The following is an 18939-nucleotide window of genomic DNA, read 5'->3' as shown; positions in this document are numbered from 1 at the left end:
TGTGAACACTTTGTGCCTAACTTGGAGGGAAAGCTGAGCCACCACACAACTGGCAACAGTGGAACAGAAAAGGAGTGGACAGCTTTCAGAGGTTTGGTGTACAATATTGCATTTATTCATCTGGACCAGAACACTTGGAAACATCAAGAGTGGTTTGACAAAAATGATGGGGAAATTCAGAAGCAGCTAAAAGAAAAATGAGAATTCCATAAGGTTTACCAGTAGGATAGTTCATCTGTCTCTAAGAAAGTAGCATTTAACTCCATCAAAACTAAAGTGCAAGCAAAGTTTAGAGAGATGCAGGATTCTTGTCTCAGTAAGAAGGGAGATGAAATTCAGTTTATGCTGATAGTAACAATCCAAAGTGCTTTTATGATGCCCTGAAGGCTATTTATGGGCCAAAGACTTCTGGTGCCTCTCAGCTACACAGTGTAGATGGAGCCACATTGATTAGCGATTAAGGATGTGATCCTGGAGAGATGGACTGAACACTTATATAGTGTTCTTAACAGACCATCATTAATCAATGCTGAAGACACTGACCATGTACCTCAGGTTTAAGTTGAACTTGCAACTGAAGAAGGGGTTTTGAATGCCATTAGGCTCCTCTCTTGTGGCAAAGCACCTGGTGCTGATTCTGTTCCAGCTGAGATTTACAAGGCAAGGTAGTCTACTGCTCATACAAAAGCTGACTGAAATTTTTTGGATTATATGGCAAGAGGAGGTTGGTTATCCTTCAGGAGTTCAAAGATGAATTTATTGTCTATCTCTAAAAAGGAAAAGGAAATATGTGTCCTGTGACAATCAGGGGTCGGGGGTGTCTCTCTCTTAGTCATGGCTGGCAAGATTCTTACCAGAGTCCTCCTTAATAGGCTGATCCTTCACCTGGAAGATGATCATCTCCCTGAGAACCAATGTGGCTTCAAAAAGGACTGAGGAATACCATCTATACTTTTATCCAAGTCAGTGATAAAATACTAAATAGCACAGGGCCAAACCCTGGGGTATTCCACTAGAGACCGCCTACACACTGACGTTGAACCATTAACAATTACTTTTCCAGTCTGGCTATCCAATCAGTTCTCAATTCATCTGATTATAATATTGTCTAATCCGTATCTCTCCACCTTCTCCACAAGAACAGTATGAGATACTGTATCAAAAACTTTGCCAAAATCTAGGTAAATTATAGCTACTGCATCTACTAAGTTAGTAATACTGTCAAAAAAAGGAAATGAGGTTAACCTGGCCTGACATGTCCATGATGTCTTGCTGGCTCTTTTAATCATTTCCCTTTCTAGATGTACTCCAGCTGTCTCTTTCGTGACCCATTATGGTATTTCCCAGCAATCAAAACCAATATCACTAGCCTATAGTTTTCAGACTCTTTCCTTCTTTGAAAATCAGAGTGGTTGCCCATCTTCAAGCTTGTGCTTCGTTTTTTCTGTGATCTTTCAGATATCATTGATGGGACTTAGTAGGCAAATCTGTCACTTTTTTCAGAACTTAAGGATGTGGTTCATCTGAGCCATGTGACTTGAATTCCTCAAAAGTAGCTAGGCTTCTCTTGCTAGTCCTTTGCTTATCTTGTATATCAGCTGCCTTTTAGTCATTTTTGTTCTGTCATTTCTATTGTAATGGTCATCTTTTTCAGAGAAAACAAAATTAAAATAAGATTTGAGCAGCTTTGCTTTCTCTCTTTTGTCATACCTTATTTTCCTCAGCACCCCAAGCAAAAGCCCACTCTTTCTTTTGTCCTCTTTTTTCTTCCAGTAGAGCTGAAGAAAAGAAAAATCCCTTTTTTGTTGTCACTAGTTTCCCTTGTCAGGATCAGCTCACTCTGAGCTGTAGCATTGTTGACACTCTAAATGTTATGCCATCTTCTGTTACCTGCCCTTGCTTCCATAGGTTGTACGTTTATTTTTAAAATTTAGTTTGGTCAGCTCCCTTTGCATCCACACTAGTCTCTTCAGGCAACTCCCATTTTTCTTCCAAGTTGGAATTATCCTTGTGTATTTAGAATTTCATTGTTAAGCATTTCCCATGCCCCCCTGGGCTCATGTTCCTTGAATCATTTTACTTCTTGGTTCCTACTTTTTCTCTTAACTAATTTTAGTTTGGTTTCCCCAAATCTGAGGTGCATGAGAACAGTTGTGAAAGTTATATATTGAAAAGTAAATTCTACATAGAGATATAGTTTCATGTATAATATTCTCTGTTCTAGAATATTTGAAAATGCTTTTTGGTGTTTATTTGGTGTTTGTTAAGCTTAGAACTTTTTAAAAAATCAACAAAAACATCTAAAGTATATGTTAAACTATACCTTGATTTTTTTCCTCACAAACTCTAGGATGGAGTGGTGACTTTACCCAAGAGTTGCAGTCATATCACACTCCCAGTCCCCAAGTAGCCAGTTCCTTTCTCTTTGTAAAATAGAATAGAATTTTCCTATATTGGTTCTTCCATCTTTTGAAGGACTAAGGCAAATTAGGAAAGTTATTAGCTGTTTTGCTTTTGGCTGAGAGAGAACTGCAGCAGATTTTTATTAATTGAAGTTCCCCATCACTATGGTGTCATACCACTATGCCAGAGTCTTGATCTGTTTCTCAGATTCCTCATTGGTTTTCTTTTTCTGTCCATATGGTTTGTAGTATACAAAAGCACTTCTGTTTCTCTCTCCTTTGGCCTTCACCTAAGTACCCTCATACTTTTTCCCTCTGGATCTTCAATTTCCTCACATGAATATACCTTTTTAATATGCAGTGCTATCTCTGCCCACAACTTTTACTTGTCCTGTTTTCTGTGGGTTTCATCTAACCAAGTCTCAGTGATATGTATGAGGTCAAATTTGCCATTGTTAGGCCCTCTTGTTTGTTGTTTAAACTCTGGAGATTTATGTGTTAATACTTGATGCCATGTGTTTTACATGTACCTTCCTTGTATGTTGTCTACTGTGAATTTGTGGGTGTCCTAGCTGCTCTTCTATTTTGTTTCTTTGTGGTCTTATGTTATCTTATGATATTTAACTTTGTGACTATACCTAAACAGTTTACTCTTTACCCCATTTTTTTTAGTTTAAAACTATTTTGATTAGGTTTACAAGATCTTTGGTTCTTTTTTGTAAATTTACAAAGATTTTTACCAGTCTATGTATTTGTTTATTTATTTATTTAGTATTTTTTGTTTTCAGCATTGATTTCCACAAGAGTTTGAATTAACAAATTTTCTCCCCATTTCTACCCTTCCCCCACTCCAAGATGGCACATATTCCGGTTGCCCTGGTCCTCAGTCAGTCCTCACTTCTGTCACCCCACTCCCGCCCCCATCCCCTTTTCCCTTACTTTCTTGTAGGGCAAGATAGATTTCTATGCCCCAATTGCCTGTATATCTTATTTCCTAGTTGCATGCAAAAACTTTTTTTTTTTTGACCATCTGTTTTTAAAACTTTGAGTTTCAAATTCTCTCCCTTCTTCCCTCCCCACCCACCCTCCCTAAGAAGGCAAGCAATTCAACATAGACCACATGCGTATCATTATGTAAAACCCTTCCACAATACTCACGTTGTGAAAGACTAACTATATTTTGCTCCTTGCTATCCTGTCCCCCTTTATTCAGTTTTATCCCTTGACCCTGTCCCTTTTTGAAAGTGTTTGTTTTTGATTACCTCCTCCGCCTATCTGCCCTCCCTTCTATCATCCCCCCTTTTTATCCCCTTCCTCCTTTCCTGTGGGGTAAGATACCCAATTGAGCGTGTATGTTATTCCCTCCTCAGGTCAAATCCGATGAGAGCAAGATTCACTCATTCCCTCTCCCCTTCCCCCTCTTTCCTTCCAGTGGACTGCTTTTTTCTTGCCACTTTTATGTGAGATAGTTTACCCCATTCTATCTCTCCCTTTCTCCCTCTCTCAATATATTCCTCTCTTATCCCTTAATTTGATTTTATTTTTTTAGATATCATCCCTTCATATTCAACTCACCCTGTGCCCTCTATGTGTGTGTGTGTATGTGTGTGTGTGTGTGTGTGTGTGTATGTATGTATGTATGTATATTCCCTTCAGCTGCCCTAATACTGAGATCTCATGAATTATACATATCATCTTTCCATGTAGGAATGCAAATAAAACAGTTCCACTTTTGTAAGTCCCTTATGATTTCTCTTTCTTGTTTACCTTTTCATGCTTCTCTTGATTCTAGTGTTTGAAAGTCAAATTTTCTATTCAGCTCTGGTCTTTTCACTGAGAAAGCTTGAACGTCCTCTGTTTTATTGAAAGTCCATATTTTGCCTTGGAGCATGATACTCAGTTTTGCTGGGTAGGTGATTCTTGGTTTTAATCCTAGCTCTGTTGACCTCTGGAATATTATATTCCAAGCCCTTCGATCCCTCAATGTAGAAGCTGCTAGATCTTGTGTTATCCTGATTGTGTTTCCACAATACTCAAATTGCTTCTTTCTGGCTGCTTGCAATATTTTCTCCTTGATCTGGGAGCTCTGGAATTTAGCAACAATATTCCTAGGAGTTTTCTTTTTGGGATCTATTTGAGGAGGTGATTGGTGGATTCTTTCAATTTCTATTTTACCCTCTGGCTCTAGAATATCAGGGCAGTTCTCCTTGATAATATCTTGAAAGATGATGTCTAGGCTCTTTTTTTTTTTAAATTTATTTATTTAACATATTTAGTTTTCAGCATTGATTTTCACAAGAGTTTGAATTACAAGTTTTCTCTCCATTTCTACCCTCCCCCCCACTCCAAGATGGCGTATATTCTGGTTGCTCTGTTCCCCAGTCAGCCCTCCCCTCTGTCACCCCACTCCCCTCCCCTCCCCCTTTTCCCTTCCTTTCTTGTAGGGCAAGATAAATTTCTACACCCCATTGCCTGTGTATCTTATTTTCTAGTTGCATGCAAAAACTTTTTTTTTTTGTTTTTGAACATCTGTTTTTAAAACTTTGAGTTCCAAATTCTCTCCCCTCTTCCATTCCCACCCACCCTCCCTAAGAAGTCAAGCAATTCAACATAGGCCGCATGTGTATCATTATGTATAATCCTTCCACAATACTGTTGTGAAAGACTAACTATATTTTGCTCCTTCCCAACCCATCCCCCTTTATTGAATTTTCTCCCTTGACCCTGTCCCCTTTCGAAAGTATTTGTTTTTGACTACCTCCACCCCCATCAGCCCTCCCCTCCATCATCCCCCCCCTTTTTTTTAATCTTCTTCCCTCTTCTTTCCTGTGGGGTAAGATTCCCAATTGGTTATGTATGGTATTCCCTCCTTAGGCCAAATCTGATGAGAGCAAGGTTCACTCATTCCCCCCTCACCCGCCCTCTCCCCTCCTCCCACAGAACTGCTTCCTCTTGCCACCTTTATGTGAGATAATCCACCCCATTCTATCTCTCCTTATCTCCCTCTCTCAATATTTCCTCTCTCATCCCTTAATTTGATTTTATTTCTTTTAGATATCTTCTCTTCATCTTCAACTCACCCTGTGTCTCTCTCTCTCCCTCCCTCTCTCCCTCTCTCTCTCTATATATATACATATATATATATATATATATATATATATATATATACACATAGATATATACATACATACACATTCACCCGTATATATACATATACATATATGTATGCATATTCCCTTCAGCTACCCTAATAATGAGGTCTCATGAATCATACACATCATCTTTCCATGTAGGAATGTCAACAAAACAGTTTACCTTTAGTAAGTCCCTTGCAATTTCCGTTTCTTGATTACCTTTTCATGCTTCTCTTGATTCTTGTGTTTGAAAGTCAAATTTTCTATTCAGTTCTGGTCTTTTCATTGAGAAAGCTTGAAAGTCCTCTATTTTATTGAAAATCTATATTTTTGCCTTGGAGCATTATACTTAGTTTTGCTGGGTAGGTGATTCTTGGTTTTAATCCTAGCTCCATTGACCTCCGGAATATCGTATTTCAAGCCCTTCGATCTCTTAATGTAGAGGCTGCCAGATCTTGGATTATTCTGATTGTGTTTCCACAATACTCAAATTGTTTCTTTCTGTCTGTTTGCAGTATTTTCTCCTTGATCTGGGAGCTCTGGAATTTGGCAACAATATTCCTGGGAGATTTCTTTTTGGGATCTATTTGAGGAGGTGATCGATGGATTCTTTCAATTTCTATTTTTCCCTGTGGCTCTAGAATATCAGGCTAGTTCTCCTTGATAATTTCTTGAAAGATGATATCTAGGCTCTTTTTTTGATCATGGCTTTCAGGTAGTCCAGTAATTTTAAAATTATCTCTCCTGGATATATTTTCCAGGTCAGTGGTTTTTCCAATGAGATATTTCACATTGTCTTCCATTTTTTCATTCCTTTGGTTCTGTTTTATAATATCTTGATTTCCCATAAAGTCACTAGCTTCCACTTGCTCCAATCTAATTTTTAAGGTAGTATTTTCTTCAGTGGTCTTTTGGACCTCCTTTTCCATTTGGCTAATTCTGCCTTTCAAGGCATTGTTATCCTCATTGGCTTTTTGGAGCTCTTTTGCCATTTGAGTTAGTCTATTTTTTTTAAAATTTAATTTATTTAATATATTTAGTTTTCAGCATTGATTTTCACAAGAGTTTGAATTACAGATTTTCTCCCCATTTCTACCCTCTCCCCCACTCCAAGATGGCATATATTCTGGTTGCCCTGTTCCCCATTCAGCCCTCCCTTCTGTCACCCCACTCCCCTCCCATCACCTTTTCCCTTCCTTTCTTGTAGGGCAAGATAAATTTCTATGCCCCATTGCCTGTGTATCTTATTTTCTCGTTGCATGCAAAAACTTTTGTTTTTATTTTTGTTTTTGAACATCTGTTTTTAAAACTTTGAGTTCCACACTCTCTCCTCTCTTCCCTTCCCCCCCACCCTCCCTAAGAAGTCAAGCAATTCAACATAGGCCACATGTGTATCATTACGTATAACCCTTCCACAATACTCATGTTGTGAAAGACTAACTATATTTTGCTCCTTCCTAACCTATCCCCCTTTATCCAATTTTCTCCCTTGACCCTGTCCCTTTTTGAAAATGTTTGTTTTTGATTACCTCCTCCCCCATCTGCCCTTCCTTCTGTCATCCCCCCTTTTTTATCTTCTTCCTCCTTCTTTCCTGTGGGGTAAGATACCCAATTGAGTGTGTATGGTAATATGTCCTCAGGTCAAATCTGATGAGAGCAAGATTCACTCATTCCCCCTCACCTGCTTTCTCTTCTCTTCCTACAGAACTGCTTTTTCTTGCCACTTTTATGTGAGATAATTTACCTCATTCTCTCTCTCCCTATCTCCATCTCTCAATATATTCCTCTCTCATCCCTTAATTTGATTTTATTTCTTTTAGATATCTTCCCTTCATCTTCAACTCACCCTGTGCCCGCTCTCTCTCTCTCTACATATATACACATACATATATACGTACATACACACTAACATATACATATATATACATAAACATATATATATATATATGCATATTCCCTTCAACTACCCTAATACTGAGGTCTCATGAATCATACACATCATCTTTCCATGTAGGAATGTAAACAAAACTGTTCAACTTTAGTAAGTCCCTTGCAATTTCTTTTTCTTGTTTTTTTTTTTGATTACCTTTTCATGCTTCTCTTGATTCTTGTGTTTGAATATCACATTTTCTATTCAGCTCAAGTCTTTTCACTGAGAAAGCTTGAAAGTCCTCTATTTTATTGAAAATCCATATTTTGCCTTGGAGCATGATACTCAGTTTTGCTGGGTAGGTGATTCTTGGTTTTAATCCTAGCCCCTCTGACCTCCAGAATATTATATTCTAAGCCCTTCAATTCCTTAATGTAGAAGCTGCTAGATCTTGTGTTATCCTGATTGCATTTCCACAGTACTTGAATTGTTTCTTTCTGGCTGCTTGCAGTATGTTCTCCTTGACCAGGGAACTCTGGAATTTGGCAACAATATTCCTAGGAGTTTTCCTTTTGGGATGTCTTTCAAGAGGTGATTGGTGGATTCTTTCAGTTTCTATTTTACCCTCTCGTTCTAGAATATCAGAGCAGTTTTCCTTGATAATTTCTTGAAAGATGATGTCTAGGTTCTTTTTTTGATCATGGCTTTCAGGTAGTCCAATAATTTTTAAATTATCTCTCCTAGATCTATTTTCCAGGTCAGTGATTTTTTCCAGTGAGATATTTCATATTGTCTTCTATTTTTTCATTCTTTTGGTTCTGTTTTATAATTTCTTGATTTTTCACAAAATCATTAGCTTCCATTTGCTCCATTCTAATTGTAAAGGAATTATTTTCTTCAGTGAGCCTTTGGTCTCCCTTTCCATTTGGCTACTTCTGCTTTTTAAGGCATTCTTCTCCTCATTGACTTTTTGGACCTCTTTTGCCATTTGGCTTAGTCTGTTTTCTAAGGTGTTATTTTCTTCAGTATTTTTTTTTTGGTCTCCTTTAGCAAACTGTTGACTTGTTTTTCATGATTTTCTTGCATCACTCTCATTTCTCTTCCCAGTTTTTCCTGTACTTCTCTTACTTGATTTTCCAAATCATTTTTGAGCTCTTCCATGGCCTGTAACCAATTTCTATTTTTCTTGGAGTTTTTTGATGTAGGAGTTTTGACTTTGTTGTCTTCTTCTGGTTGTATGTTTTGATCTTTATCACTAAAGTAAGATTCTGTAGTCTGAGTTTTTTTTAACACTGTCTGCTCATCTTCCCAGCCAAATACTTGACTTTTAAACTCTTTTTCAAGATAGGACTCTGCTTCCAGTGGGGGTGGGGGTGGGGATGGGAGTGTGTATATTATCCCAGGCTTCAGGGGTTTTGTGTCAGCTGCTTAATCCCCCACTGTCTGTGGGCCCAGAGCTCTGGAGATAGCTGCTGCTGTTGCTGCTGCTACCGCCATTTCTCCCCGCCCCCCACTTCCCACCTCCCCCACCCAGGTTCCACAGAGCTTTCCCACAGATCTTCTATGCTATCTTTTGCGTTTGTGGGTTGATAAGTCTGGAAACTGCCACAGTTGCCAGTGATTCAGTCCTCTGAGGCCTGCCCCAGCCCTGTCTGTTCTGGTGCGGCCCATGCCAGACTGCTCTCTTCCCCTAGCTTGGTGCGATATACTCTTCCTGTAGTCTTTCCAGGTTGTCTTGGGCTGGAGATTTGTTTCACTGTCATTTTGTGAGTTCTGTAGCTCTGTAATTTGTTTAGAGTCATTTTTTACAGTATTTGGAGGGGTTTAAGGGGAGAGCTCAAGTAAGTCCCTGCTTTTACTAAAGTGTTTTTTGTAAACAACTTATTGGATTCTAGTTTCTAATCCATTTTTCTATCTGCTTCTGTTTTATTGGCGTTTTCATCCCATTCACATTCACAATTATGAATACTAGCTGTATTTTCCTATTTTTTCTGTTTATCCATCTCACTTTTTACTCTGTCCCTCCTCAAAAGTCTGTTTAGCTTCTAACTACTGCCTCCCCTAATCTGCCTTCCCTTTTATCACTCTTCCATCCCTACTTTATCCCCTTCCCCACTTGTTTCCCTGTTGGGTAATATAGATTTCTATATCTGACTAAATTTGTATATATGTTCTTCCCTCTTTGAACCAATTCTGCTGAGAGTGAGAGTCAAGCATTACCTAGCATACCACCTCCCCATTCCCTCTTCATTGTAAAAGCTCTTTCTTTTTGTGCCTCTTTTATGTGAGACAATTTTCCCCATTTTTTTTCTCCCTTCCACCTTCTTCCATCTTCCTTGATGTCCCATGGCTGTCCACTTGCCCACTTCTAATTTTTAAGAAATTGTTTTTTTCGGTGAGCTTTTGTACCTGTTTTTCTATGTGGCCAGTTCTACTTTGTAAGGAGTACTTCAGTGAATTTTTGTGCTTTTTTAACCATTTGGCCAATTCTGTCTTTTAAGGTGTTATTACTTTAGTATCTTTTTGTGCCTCTTTTACCCTGATCTCTTCTCATAATTTTCTTGCATCACTCATTTCTTTTCCCAAATTTTCCTCTACTACTATTACTGCCTTTTTTTTAAACTCTTCTAGGGCTTGTATCCAATGCACAATTTTTTCTTTTGAGGTTGTAGCTGCTTTAATGTTGTTGTCTTCTTCTGGGTTTGTGCTTGGTCTTCCCTATCACCACAGTGGCTGTTTATAGTCAGATTTTTTTGTTGTTATAAGCTTGTTTCTTGACTTTGAACTTTATGTTAAAGTTGGTCTCTGCTTACCTGGGGGGAGGAAGCACATGACACTGTCCTGTTTCAGGCTTTTTCACACTGCTGTTCTCAGAGCTAGCTATGGGGGGGTCTGTAAGTTTTTGGTGCATCCAGGAATGGTATGATCTGGGGAGAGGTGTGATCACTGCTCTCCTGGTCTGTGTTCTAATCTTTACTCAGGAAGGGCCTCTGCTCCCCTATAGCTGCAAGTGCTAGTGCTCCTCTCTGCCCTAAACATCTTTTGGCTGAGAGTTCCCAAAGCTACTATTGCTGCTGCTGTCACAGCCTCCTCCAAGGGCCTACCACTGTGGGCTGGCCCTTACCGTGGTGTCAGACCCCTCCTTCTAACCTCCCAAGTTGTCTTGGGATGGAAAAATGTTTCACTCTGACCTTTTCATGGCTACACTGTGCCAGAATTCAATTTAACGTGTCATTTTAAGGTTGTTTGGAGAGGAACATTGGGAGGGTTTGGCTAGGTTGCTGCCTCCATTTCACCATCTTGGCTCCCCCATGTGCTAGCTTTCAAACAGTATCTGTAATAATGCCAATATTCTTTATGAATAATATCCATTAGTACTTTTAGGAAACAAAAAGATAGTATCAATATTGACTAAATCTTGTAATCAAAGATTCTGTTTTGTGTATTTTTAGGCTCTCATAATGAATGGAGCAAACCTTTCTGCTCAGGATGATCGTGGATGCACTCCATCACACCTTGCTGCAACACATGGACATTCTTACACATTACAAGTTATGCTCAGAAGCGGAGTGGTAAGGAATTCATATTAATTTTGGAATATGTAATTTAGTAATAATAATGATAGTTCAGCTTTTCATATTGCAATAGAGTTTACTAAGTGCTTTCCTCAGAACACCTCTATGAAGGGGGTACTGCAAGTAGGATTATTATATCCATTTTACAGATAAGGAAACAGAAGCTTAGAGAGGTTAAGAGATTTTACTATAATCACACAGCTAGTAGATGGAAAAGCTGTAAGACAAATCTAGATTTTCTTACTCCTTTAGTAGTGTATGCCAGGCTGCCTCTTAGTAGTATGTAGAATATAAGCCTAGAGTATAAGTTGAAAGTTCTGTAATCTCTTTCTAACTCTGTCATTGACTTGCTAGAGAACTTGTGGGTGTCGGTGAAAGGTGAACACAATGGTTTTGTTGTGTCCAGATGAGACAGACAACTCTGGAATGTTGGTGTGGACTAGAACTACCTCTGGTGTGCATACTGGCCCAGGACCACAGGCAATAAACTGGGGCTCAGTGCCTGAGCACCGTGATAATCCAGATTTCTTGTGCAGAATCTTAAAAGGAATTAAAGGACAGTACTGGCTCTGAATCCTCCAATTCCTGTGGTTCTAGAAAATTTAAGCTTGGGAGATTCTCCAGTGTCCTGATTATGGAAGGATAATCTGAGAAAAAGGCTCAGTGTGAAATCTGGTTGATTGTCAGAATGTGAGTGGGATATAGAAAGTACCCAGGGAACAATGCACATGCTCTATCTCGGAGACTATTTGACTTTTTAGTAATCATCATAGATTGTTATCCTCTCAGAGATGGACCTCAAGAACCATTGCCAGTAGCTGTTAATTATTGTCATTCCAAAGATCTGTGGTTTACATGCCTGTAGTGCTGGTAAGTAGTAGAAACCATGGAAGATTAGGATTTATTGTGGATGTGTTAGGCTGTGTGGAGTGTTGGTCTTCAGATGAGAGAATGAAGGTGGATCAGTATACCATACCATAAGTTCAAAATGCTCTAGACTGTCTCCCTTTCAGCCAGTCATTTCACTGTTATATCTGTGCAGCTATATACTATTTATTCCCCATGGTGCCAGATGATAAGGAAAAGACAGCTTTCACCTATCCAGTGGCATTTTACCAGTTTCAGCACATTTCCCAATTGATTTTTTAAAAAAAGCTGGTCAGTTGCATTAACTGTCCGTTTTAGAGATGAAGAAGATGAAGGAGAACATGAGGAAAAATACTGAAGGTATTAGATTAATGAGAAACCACCTCTCTAACACTGTCAGTGACGAGTACCAGTTCTGTAGAATCTCGTCACATAGTATATTATCAGGAAGTGAGTACTGACCCTGAAAAAATAAATGTGCTCCCTTGTCACTTAATTATGTCTTTAGAATTTATCAGGAAGTGAAAGTTTTTTCTAGGATTTGATGGCTGTGATCCAAAGTTTGAAAACTATGCTGTCATAGCAAATCCTCTCAATGATCTCATCCATAAATGTGGTTAAGAAGAACCAAAAGTAGAAAGGTAAGAAGGGGATAATCTGTACCTTCTGCTTCATTGCTTTACATATGTTGGCTTTTGTAAATTCAGGCAGTCCTTTTGTCTTATACACTTACTCCAGTTGAGAGTGCTTAGGAACAGTTTTATTCCAGAAAGAGGATGGCCACCAAAAGTTAACCATTGCATTTAGTAGAGACTCATTGCCCATGAGCCTTGGCATTTTACCCACAAGTTGGGATTGTTAGCTTTGAAGTAGGCTGTCATCAGTAAGCTCCACAACCTTAGCTATGGCACTTGGTTTCAACTATGAACAGGAAACAACCAAAGACTTAATTCTGATGAGGGTCATGTTGGATGCTGCCTGCCAGCCATGGATAGTTGCTCTAGCCAACTATGAATTTATTGTGCTGGAGAGGCAAGTCCCATGGGGGTGTATATGCTCTGTCACTTAGCTGCACAGCATTTGCAACTTTGATGGTTCCCATGGAGGGGTGAAAGTAAGACACATAAGGAGCAAAATTACTCAACACAAGGTGGCACCTGCACCCCTGGACAGTATAAAGTTGTAGCACCAAGCCTTGATTGTTCTTGGATGGTTGGTAGAGAATGTAAGTTGAGGTTGAATGTCTATGAGTGGTGATAAAGACCAAGAAAAAAGGACGTGACCCTGGAAAGCTCAAGCTTACATCCTTACAGACACTCTGCTGTTGAAATAATAGCAAATGGTGACATGCATAGGGTGCTGCATCAGATTATTAATGATCCTCTTTGGGGTTAAAAGGTAGTTGATTGGGGCAGCTAGGTGGTGCAGTGAGTAGAGCACTGGCCCTGGAGTCAGGAGGACCTGAGTTCAAATCCAGCCTCAGACACTTGACACGCTTATGTGACCTTGGGCAAGTCACTTAACCCCAATTGCCCTGCCTTCCCCCCTGCAAAAAAAAAAAATTAGTTTTAAAAAGGTAGTTGATTCTACCAGAGGCTTCTCATAAAAGTGCTCCCTTATGATTTTAGATACTTGGGCCAAGGGAAGACTCTAGAGCTGACCTGGAATAGGTTCTGTGGGCTCAGGACAGCAGCAGTTATGTGTAAGAAATGTGCAACCTGTGCTTAATTTGTTTAAAGGAATGTGCTACCTTCTTGGACAGCTAATCTAGAAAGCATAAGAAGTAGCAAGACTTGGAAGTTAGTATATATAGACTTTTTGTCTCTAGAAGAGGATAGAAAGGACATAAGCAATATCCTACCCTGAGGGATCTCACGTTGTTAGCAACTGATTTATTTGGGAAGTGTGAACTATTTTGATTACTTATCTTGGAAGACTTCCTTGAAGTCTCTTAGCAAACTTTTTGAGGTCTAATTGCTTTTCATATGTCCATCTCTTGCCTTGAAATAGCATCCTCAATATTACTGGATAGAACATTTTGGTTTATGTAAGTTTTATTTCAGTTTCTCCAGTTGCCCTTCATCTTCTGTGGGAAGACTGCTCTGATCTTGGTTACTATTTCTAAGTAGGTAATTTAGGGCTTTCTTCAAACAGGCCCAGGTATTTTTTTCTTATTGTTATTGTTGTGCCCCCTCTGAGGCACACTGTGCTTGCTTCCAGTCTAGTTTTATTCTCTGGGTCTACAGGCCTAAAACTATGGCTCACAAGCCTATACTATTGTGCTTACCTTTAGTAAACCCATAGACACAGTTAGTTCAAAGCAAAGTCATTGATTAAGATAGTATAATAACAGCAGTACCTACTAAACACCATCCTAACCCGTAATAAGACATTAGCAACTTGTCGCCTCCATTATCTGCCCCTTCTTCAGATTGTATCATCTGGGATGAGGGGTAAATCATTTGGTAGGTGTCCTAACCAACTCCTGCCTTCCATCTTCAACCCCTTTCTCTCCCAGTTAAGCAGTTGCTATTCTCAACAAATGACCTATGATGCTTTGGGCCTAGTTTTCCATCTTCCCAATTCTAGATAGCACTGTAGGGACCTGGGCAGGCTCTAGAGTCTCTCAACAGAATCCATGTGATCAAATCAAGTCAAGTCATCAAGCAGTGATTAAGCACATAGTTTTAAAATAACATAGAAATGAATAGTCTTCTGTGAGGGCCCAGGCCTTTCATAGCTAGAAATCCTAGAGATTTATATTCACCCCCCAAATATATGGTTATATGAGTCAGTAAATAAAAATAATTTTACAAAATCGTCATAGCTTGTTGCTTGTCTTAATGCTTGTTAAAGGCCTGCACTAGCCCGAACACAATAAAAAGAAAACTGAGCCTTCCGGCCCCATCAAAGGAAAGGCCTGGTTCCCAAAGAGCTCCCAACAAGCATGGGAAGACCTGGGGTTGACTGGAAATTACTCCTTTGTCTTTAGATAAGAAACCAAATTGTTCTCGGTAAAAATTATTTTTTGTCCCTGTGACACACCGAACCCCTGAAATTTCTTTAGTAATTCCATACGACACACATGGCATTCCATGTGGAGGTCCAAACTCAACCTTCACTAGGACAGTTAGGTTAGCTTAAAAAGAAAATTAAACTCAAAAAACTCCCAAAGAAGCCTTCCCTCTGGAGATTATCTCCAATTTATCTTTTATATATTATCTTGCTTATATGTAGTTGTTTGCATGTTGTCTCCCTCATTAGATTTTGTCCTTCTTGAGGCCAGAGACTGGTTTTGCCTTTCTTTCTATCCTTATTGCTTAGTACAGTGTCTGGACAACAGTAGGTGTTTAATAAATGTTTCTTGACTTGACTAAGCTCTAAAGGCTGATTGCTCAGGGTTTCTAGGCCAGTAGGCAAAGTTTCTCTTATGGGCATGTAGTACAAAAATATTTCAGACAAGCCATATGGACTCATGTAATAATAATAATAATAATAATAATAATAATAATAGTTAACATTTATATAGCATCTACTACCTACTAGGTATTGTGCTAATTGCTTTACAAATACTATCTCATTGGATGCCCTACAACAGCTTTGAGATGTAGGTGCTATTATTATCCCCATTTTACAGATGAAGAAACTGAGATAAATACAGTTCAAGTGACTTGCCCAAGATCATATAGGTAGGTATCTGAGGCTGGATTTGAACTCAGGTCTTTCTGATTCCAGGTCCATTGATCTGTGCTACCTAGCTGCTCCCATGTCACAATAAAGCAACCATCTAATAAATCTGCTTGAAAATGTACAGAAAAAAATGAACTTAGATGAGTACTCATAGTGTGCTTTAGGTAAATTGGTAAGTACTAGTATTCAAGGGATACAACAACTATGCTGCTCATGTTAGCTACCATACTTGTAACAGGCACGTTAGTATAAAGATAGGAGTAATTAAGTTTTTAGCCATGTAAAAGTTGTCTCAAAGCAAGTGGTTTGACTTATAAAAGGAACACACCAGAAAAATGATTGTCTAATTATAGTCTGAAAATTAAATCAAAGAAACAATACTAATTTTTTCCCCCAGTGGATCCTTGCAAATATTGGGATGTCCAAGAAGTAGAGTCCTTGATGGAGATTCTCTCTGATGAGTTCAGGGCATCCCAGATTTACCCGAGATGAAGTCTGGCTCACAGTGTAGTACTCCCTCCAGGAGTTATTTCCCAACTTGTACTTGCTGGTTGAGTCCTCGCAGTGGGTAGTTCCCTCAGATTCAGAGTAACCTGTGGGTCTGCTTTCCTGAAACTGTAACTCAAAACCCTCCAATAGTATTACTTTTAATAGTCTGCCAGTAAATAATTAGTTCATTGGTATTTATTAAGTTGGTGTAGTAACAGTAGTAGCTACAAAACATTTCCCCCCCAAAACCTGAGATTCCTGCACTAGTCCAGTTACCTCATTTTATAATCGAGTAAACTGAGACCCAGAGATACTCATAGATTTGCTCTTGGTCAGCCAATTACTTTAATTCCTAATCAGGACAGTTAATTAAGATGCCATAGTTACTAACTTTTGTGTCATAGGTACTAACTTGTAAGACAGCATCCACTATTAGAACAGTGCTGGATGTGGAGACAGAAGACCTGTGCTTGAGTCTTGCCCATGCTTCTTAGTTGCTAGGTGCCTTGGGCATATAACTTCACTGAGTCTTCATTTCTTCATCCATGAAACTCAAATAGTACTACTTGCATTACCTACCTTGTAAGATCGTTGTGATAAAAGCACATTGTAAATAAACCTCAAAAGCTATATAAATGTGAAGGCAATAGAAAGATGGATGAATGTTGGGAAGAAGCAGATTGCAGCATATCTTCAGTGATGAACTATATGTGAGAAGTGGTAGAAAAGATATAGATGCTTTGAAAAGGTGGGCTATCCACATAGTGAGAGTGAGGGGTAATCATTGTTGCATTAGTATCTACAAAATATCCAAAGAACTAAAGGAAGGTCTCTGTTCATTGGAGAGATTTTCTATGGAGGATTTATAGAAAGATGAGTGGGATTGGATAGGTTTTGGACAGGTTACTCACCCTGATAAGATCATGGGTCTACTAAAGGATTGATATATAATTAATATTGTTCATAAGTGAATAATTGCTTTGTTTTTATCCAGGTTCTGCTTTTATTTCATATGTGGTGATTGCTTATTGTTTTTTTAAAATTTTTAATTTTTTGGAGGCAGTTGGGGTTAAGTAACTTGGCCAGGCTCACACAACTAGCAAGTGTCTGAGGCCAAATTCAAACTCAGGTCCTTCTGACTCCAGGGCTGGTGCTCTATCCGCTGTGCCACCTAGCTGCCCCTGCTTTTTATTTTTCAAAGGCTACAAGCCATTCTGATTTGTAGAATTAAGGTGTTGGGTACATAAAGTGCCTCCTAAATTATAGAGCAGAAAAATTTAGTAAATGTGAATGTTGTCTCCAGGATCCCAATGTTTCTGATAAGTGTGACTGGAAACCTGTGCATTATGCTTCTTTTCACGGGCGCCTAGGCTGTGTGCAACTTCTTGTTAAATGGGGAGCCATTATAGAAGATGCGGATCAGAATGGAAACCTTCCAGGTACAACTTCAAAATAAAAAAAAGAAGCAAATCTTTGAGTTTTGATTCCTTAGTGCTGTGAGTATTTAATTTCTGACAGTGTTTCTGGAATTTGGACAATGATCATTTGACAGCCCATGCAAAATTATGGACATAAATGGTTTACATTAAAATTCACTCAATGCCTTTTTCCAAACATTTGTTTACCAGTTACTAAATGAGATATGCAAAGATAAGCAAGACATAGTCTTTATCCCCAAGAAGCTTCCAAATGTTGGGGGTGAACAGAGATAGATGGAAGGTATAGGGAAAATAAGACATAGGCACAAGTAAAAGTCAAGATAGACATGGGTATAAGATTTATAGACAAGATGCAGAAGATAATTTAGTAGAAGTGGACAAGACTTTTTGACTGGAGATAATCAGAGAAAACTTCACTTAGAATGTTGCTTTTATATGTCCTTTGAGGGAGGTATAGGTAGAGCCCTGCTAGGGACTGCATGTGGGCAATTGCCTTTCAGACAAAGGGCATGAGTAAGGATATAGAGATAAGAAAGTATAGGATGTGACTTTTAAAAATATGAATTTAATAATATTTTTATTTATTGTTTTAAATTAAATTTTTTTTCAATTAACCAAATCGACCTTCTCTCCCTCCCACCTACCTTACCATCCAGTTGAAAAAGAAAGAAAAAACAAAGCTCTTGAAAAAGATATGTATGATCAAGCAAAACAAATTTCTGCATTGGCCAAGTTTCAAAAATATTTGTCTCAGTCTGTGCTTTGAGTCCATCACGTCTCTATCAGGAGCAGGGAACATAGTTCTTATTGAGTCCTTAGGAATCATGGTTGGTCATTTATTGTGTTGATTAGCATTCCTAAGACTTTAAAAGTTGTTTGTCTTTACGATCTTGTTTTTATTATGTGTTATTTTCCTTGCTCTGATCATTTCACCCTGCATCAGCTAATACAAGTCTTCTCAGGCTTTTTGAAACCATTTCCCTTATCATTTTTTAAAAATAATGTTATTTTTTCCCAATTACATGTGAAGACAAAAAATTTTTAAGTTCTAAATTTTTCCCTTCTTCTCATCTCCTCTCTCCCTAAGAGGGTAAGCAATTTGATACAGGTTATATATGTGCAATTATGTAAAACATATTTCCATATTAGCCATGTTGTGAAAGAAAAAATAGACCAAAAGAAAAAGAACGCCACAAAAATTAAATAGTATGCTTCGATCTGCATTCAGACTCCTCAGTTCTTTCTCTGAAGATGGGTAGCATTTTTCATCATGAGTCCTTTGGAATTGTCTTTGATCATTGTATTGCTGAGAATAGCTAAGTCATTCACAATTCATCAAACAACATTGCTGTTACTGTGTACAGTGTTCTCCTTGTTCTGCTTGCTTCATTTTGCATCAGTTTGTGTAAGTCCAGGTTTTTCTGAAATCAGCCTGCTCTCAATTTCTTACAGCATGATAGTATTCCTTTACAA

The 18939-nt window shown here is 38.6% G+C and overlaps 1 protein-coding gene across 2 annotated transcripts in view; it reads left to right on the top strand.

Annotated features, from left to right (window-relative positions):
• Positions 1-18939, top strand: part of ANKRD42 (ankyrin repeat domain 42) — a 72496-nt gene that overhangs the window by 17342 nt on the left and 36215 nt on the right. For both annotated transcript variants that reach the window (XM_036747140.1, XM_036747139.1), the window contains exons 4-5: positions 10859-10978; positions 17331-17466. In XM_036747140.1, the coding sequence (XP_036603035.1) occupies positions 10859-10978; positions 17331-17466 (256 nt within the window). The remainder of the gene's footprint in view (positions 1-10858; positions 10979-17330; positions 17467-18939) is intronic.

This window comes from Trichosurus vulpecula, chromosome 2, assembly GCF_011100635.1.
Source record: "Trichosurus vulpecula isolate mTriVul1 chromosome 2, mTriVul1.pri, whole genome shotgun sequence".
Taxonomy (NCBI): Eukaryota; Metazoa; Chordata; class Mammalia; order Diprotodontia; family Phalangeridae; genus Trichosurus; species Trichosurus vulpecula.
The sequence above is the reverse complement of the archived record's forward strand: the minus strand, read 5'-3'. Positions and strand labels throughout refer to the sequence as shown.